General features: G+C 44.1%; 1 protein-coding gene across 1 annotated transcript; it reads left to right on the top strand.

The window, feature by feature from the left end:
• Positions 1-976: 976 nt before the first annotated feature.
• Positions 977-5,017, top strand: ADIG (adipogenin). The gene is made up of 3 exons (XM_058814984.1): positions 977-1,103; positions 2,394-2,683; positions 3,875-5,017. The coding sequence occupies exons 1-3, from the start codon at positions 977-979 to the stop codon at positions 4,121-4,123; spliced, it is 666 nt and encodes a 221-aa protein (XP_058670967.1). The 3' UTR covers positions 4,124-5,017.
• Positions 5,018-5,690: the final 673 nt, after the last annotated feature.

Here is a 5,690-nt window from a genome sequence, read left to right as displayed (position 1 = left end):
CCAATGCACAGAGCAGGGCTAATAGCTTTCTTTTATCATGCAAAGGTGTTATTAATGGGAATTAATAAGAATTTGCAGAGTTCATTTAGATCTTGGGATTAAAAAGGCTCACTTCAAGGGGCTGTTACTACATAAAAACAAACAGGCTCACAAACAAGAACATTAAATGCAGGCAATCATTTGTAACGTGCATTTCCATAACTGCTCTCTTCTCCTGAGAGTTACACAAACAATCTAGTCAAACAACCCTCTGTGAGGTAAGCAATAGATTATGGCTTTATTTTATTGGAGGAGAAACCCACAGCATGATGAATATCAAGTTATCAAGTCCATATCTGGTTCCTTCTTTGATCACTGCTGAATTCCTTTACTCCTAAACAATGCTTTTATAGACACACATCCAATAAAATGTGCTAGTTGCTTTTCTAGGGAAGGGAAGACAGAAGGGCAATTAAAATATAAAGGTTTATTTCCCTAAAGGATTAACTAATAGATGAGGCTATACAGAGTAGGCTAAAAATAGAGTCTATATGGGACATATATGTGCTCTACATTGAATAAGAGCCCAGGAGCACCATCTTGTAACTGCTCATCCTTTACACCTCTCTGGAAGGTTGAATCTGTTTTATTCTCAATAACAACCTTGGCTACTCACTCTCAAAATGGCCAAAGCACTTGGTTACCTCCCCTATATCCAAAGAACTATAACTACAGTTTTAACATAAGCCTGGAAATCTTCCTAACCTGTATTTATCCTCTAAATAGCAGCTGAAGAAAAACATCTGACTCGATTGGCCTTTCTCAGTTGTTCTTATCCCCTATTAATCCCTGCTGCTCCCTCCCCAGCACGGGGCTGTCCCCTTTGCTGATTTACCACTCCTTTCCTGTGGCCACCAGCACTGCAATGAGTTATTAAAAGGTGTTAGAAAGGGGAGCACTCTGGCTGTTCTAAACTTAGAGTAACCTGAAGCAAGCCATGAGGTATCCCCTTGTTCCCCTGGTGAACGAGCTGACCTTTCCTCTGCTTTTCTTCTGGTTCTGCTTGCCCTTTGTCATGCTGCTGATCATCGCCATTATCTGGCTACAGCTGCTGCTCAATGAAGGTAAGCTGGGCAGTTGATCAGGTAAAATGCTGCTGCAGAAAGTTAACTTCCTCTTTAAAGCACTCTGCTGGCTATTTTTAGGTTCATGCCACTTGTCACAGGAGGCAGGCAAAGGTTTTTTAGTACTGGTGGTAGCATACAGAAAAAACAAACAAATTATTAGGCTTTTCTGCTAAAAATGCTTATAAGACAACTAAACTGCTACTTACCCTTCTTGCACTCTCCCTTTTTCTCAGTGGTAATTTGATTTAAGAAGGACAAAGGACAAGTAATTTTTACAGGTTTCTATTTCAAAAATCTCCCAGAAAGCAAGCCTAATCCTCTAAATCTGTGCATTTTAAATTCTGGCCTCACAGTTCTCTTGCACCTCTCCTTTTTGGAAAGGCATGGAGGGTTTTACTGGGGGAGTTGGTAAGGAATTCTTTTTTGCTGAGGTTGATAGAAAGTTTTGAAGGGAGCAAAACATAGATTTTCATTTATTTATGTATTTTTCCAGTTTGTTTTTCCAATCCATCCCTGATTCTTTCTTCTAACATGTCAGTAACCAATAACAGGCTTTGGTTTAGACTAATAATAAGCTTGTTGTTGCACTTGTGAGGGTAAAGCCTTGCTACTATGCTCTAATGCTGGAGAAAAAAAAATCTAATCCCAGTTGAGGAAGTTCCAAATCAGTGACAAAATATATATTTTACATAGCTGTGCCACATCCTTACACTGCAATTGAGTGCTCAGGCTTTTGTCTGGACAGAGTAATTTTCTTGATGTTTTGAAGGAGATTTTTCAGGTTATTCTTGCTACATTTACATTCACAATTTCTGGCCTGTAGTGACTACTCTTAGCACCAGGCCTCCAACTGTTTCCACAAATGCTCTAAATTACATTTTAACCAGTAAGACTAGACACATCACTAAATTTTTACATACCAGCATATTTACAGAATAAGAACATTAAAGCTTTTCTCAGTTATAAAAATAAAAGTACTCTTTTTAATAACTTCCTAACTAATTCAGTCATATCCACTTCCTCTATGCTAGTTTACAACAAGCACAATTAAAGAGGTAGTGCTTCAGCTTCTCCTTTATTAAAATTGCTGATTAAGAGCTAATTAGTTAAAATTAAACACTTGTAAAGACCTTTAATTGTCTAGTTTGGTTTGAAAATCCTTTATTTCAGCTGGAAAAAGTTCAGAGGAACCTTGTTCAGCTCCTAGATGGGATGTGCAAATCTTGCAGCCATGGGAAAAAAGTCACATACAGGTGTTTTACATGTTCTTTTTAAACCTGCTTCTAGCACAGATGCCCAGCACAGAAAAGACTGAGAAAGAATCTCCTGATGAGCCTGAATCTGACTCTGAAGATGAACTAACAGAGGAAGAAAACCAGAGTGATGCATCCAGTACAGAGATGCAAGAGGAGTCACAATCCAGTGGAGCTGTGGGAAGACTGAGGCCCAAGCCTGCTTATCTGAGCTCAGATCCTAAAAGCCAAAATCTTCTTGCTGTGACCTCCAACAGCTGGTCCCAGAGGCAGAGGATAAGATATTCCCATGCTGAAAAGAGCATTTTCTACAACATCCTGATGGTGAGTAGTGGGGCCAGGCTGCCTCCTTGCATATCCACTGCTTTTGTGCCTCAGCTCTGACTTTTTTCACCTCTTCCTGACTCAGAGGCCTCTTGGGCAAGACAAAGCTCCGAGATTTCAACCAGGTTTCTGCCTGGTTAATAACTAACAGGAGGTTTTATTTTTTGCCTTCCCTATTTGTGGTGACTCCTGTTGTAGATGAGGTAAAGGCAACACAAAATGGTGCAGAATGACAATCATGAATATGTGTGTGTGTATATTTAAAGGTACATATACATATTTTAAAAGTCCTTGAGAAGTGCATTTAAAATGGCAAAATTTGCTACTCATTCCTCTAAGATAAGAAGTTTAACTCAACTGTGTGTAAAGAACTCTCCTGGTATTTATGGCTGGAACTGTGTACTTTAAAAAGTTGCTTCAGATTTCTTACAGTGGAGCATGTGACTGAAAATAAGATGTATTTCACTTGCTCAATAAGAACAGAGGCCATAAGTCTCTTTGCAAACACAGCAGCCCTAATCCTTTCAGGCTTTACACAAATCCCAAAAGATAAATTTCAAGCAGTGGAAGAGCTTCATGTCTTGTGTGTCTTCTCTTTCCCTGTGCCTTGACTGTCTGTTCCTTTGCAGAAGGGGCTCACAAGGGAAAGCTGCTCAGTGTCTCCACTGTCACTATTCTCACTCCTGTCTCCTCAGTTACATTGCTGGGAATTTTGAATTGCAGCAGCTGAGGTACTCACTCAGGTTTCCTTCCACCAGTTCTGCTGGAGTAGCCAAGCACTGCAATCATCTTAACCTGCTGCAGTTATTTGACTAACACACCCTGAAGCTGAGCTTTAGCATGGCATCAGCAATACCTCAGTTGAAAGGATTCATTAACAACACCAAGGCAGTACCAATTCAGTGTAGTAACAATTTATTTAACATTCATTAATTTCCTAGTTCTTCAAAAACTAACAATGAGCTTCATCTTGTCTGGGCTACCATTTGGTTCTCTTAGAATTTCTCATATGTACAGCTATTGACTTGAACACAGCAGCCTGAACTTGTCTTTTGTAGGATTTAACATTTGTTGTGTTGGGTGGGTGAGGGAGGAGAACAAGCACTGGTGGTTGCAAAATCCTGCTGAAAATGGAGCCTCTTCCAAAGACATCATTGCAGTGACAATTCAGTTCTTCCTTTTCTTCCCCAGCTGCTGTGCTCCTTTCTTTCTTCTCTCACCTGGAATTTTGTCTGCCTGCTGCTCCAGACCTTTAACATCCTGAGGACTCTGCTGCTGCCATCCTACCTGGTTACCTACGTGGCTCAGCTGTCCACTTTGCTGGGTGAGAGAGCTGGCAAAATCCTGGGCTCCCTGAGCCTGGAGAACAGAGGATTGCTGCTTTCAGTCCTGGGGAGGAAACTGCAGCTGAGCCAGGCCCAGAGAACCACCTCAGGGTGAAAACAAGCAGGGAGTCCCATGGCAATCCAGCATTGGTGACAGCCACTGCACTGTGACAGAGGGAGGGGAATTCTCTGAAAGAGAAACCCACTCCACACTAAGCACCAACTCAGCTCACCACAGCTGCTTTCAGAGTGTTGACTGCCTGAATGTGAAATGGATGACAGCTGCCAATTTCTTGAGGGATAAGCTCCTTTTTTTACAAGGACCAAGCACTCCACCAGTTATAGTTTCTGCTAACCAACACTAATCTTTGATTTCAAATAAATAAGATCAAGGCAATCTCTCTCTGTAGTAGTTCTTACTGGATTTTAAATGCAATACAGCCATAGGATTATTATACTCATAGTTCAATTAACACTTTTCTCATCTGCATCTTGTCAGGTCTCAAAGTAGGAAACAGCTTTTCAACACCCAGGTCTGTGAAATGAAGCAGACCTACCTCCAATTAACAAGAAATAATTAAGCCCTCAGCAGATCCTGAGCATGCACGTCCCTGATTTCCGTTCGGGCTTTGTTTTCCAGCACAGCTGGCAGGCTGATGTAAGGTAGATTACAGCCTAGAGAGGCACTCACAGCAGCTCGATTTAACCAGTTATTGGAACCACGAGGAGGGCGAGGAGCCTGTGATGAACCATCTTTTTGTAGCCTAAGGGTTTATCGAGGTGCTGGGTTTGAACAGAACAGCTGTGTGCTCTTGTGTTGATGCACGCGTCCAACACACTCTTTTGTTTTCAAGAGGATCTGAATGACAAAGTAATGCCATGAGCGCGCTGCTTGTGGGAATCATTGTTTCTGTGCCCGTGTGCGGTGCCTGTCTCTCCAGAGCCTTACACGGGCACACTGTGCAAAACCAGCCCCCAAAAATGATGAAACCTGCCCTCCTTGTGTTTGCTTTCCCCACCCCATCCCCTCAGCCCCGCGTGGCCAAATATTTATCCACGCTTTTATAAATAAAACTTGTTTGCCCGCATCTTTATTTTCGCGGGTCTTTTCTTTAGAAAGGAAAACACAAAGAAAAAGAAAAGCTCTTTGTCCAGGACATCCCCCTCTCCCTTTGGGGAGCTTCGGGGTCCTTCTCCAGCGCGGATCCCCGTTTCTTTCCCCGCCTGCCAGCGGCAGGGAAGGGTGGGATGCTCGGGGCAGATGCGGAGGGAGCGGGCGGGGAGCGGGGCGGGACGGGGGCGGAGGGAAGAAGGGTCCGCGCTCCTGCTCTCGCCTCCGCCGAGCTCCGAGCCCGGCCCTGGGCGGCTCCGGCCAGCTGAGATGCGGATCCCCCGCTCTCCGCTCCTCCACATCCTCCTCTTCCTCCTCTCCGGCCGTGCTTTGCAGCGCTGAAGGTGGGCACTGACCACTGCAGGTGGGCACTGATCACTGCAGGGAGGCGCTGATTGCTCCAGGTAGGCACTGACCCCTCCAGGTGGGCATTGATCACTCCAGGGAGGCGCTGACCTCTCCAGGTGGGGACTGACCTCTTCAGGTGGGCACTGACTGCTCCAGGTGGGGACTGACCTCTTCAGGTGGGCACTGACCTTTCCAGGTGGGCACTGACCGCTCCAGGTGGGCA

The sequence above is a fragment of the Ammospiza caudacuta genome, chromosome 15 (assembly GCF_027887145.1).
Source record: "Ammospiza caudacuta isolate bAmmCau1 chromosome 15, bAmmCau1.pri, whole genome shotgun sequence".
Classification (NCBI taxonomy): Eukaryota; Metazoa; Chordata; class Aves; order Passeriformes; family Passerellidae; genus Ammospiza; species Ammospiza caudacuta.
The sequence above is the reverse complement of the archived record's forward strand: the minus strand, read 5'-3'. Positions and strand labels throughout refer to the sequence as shown.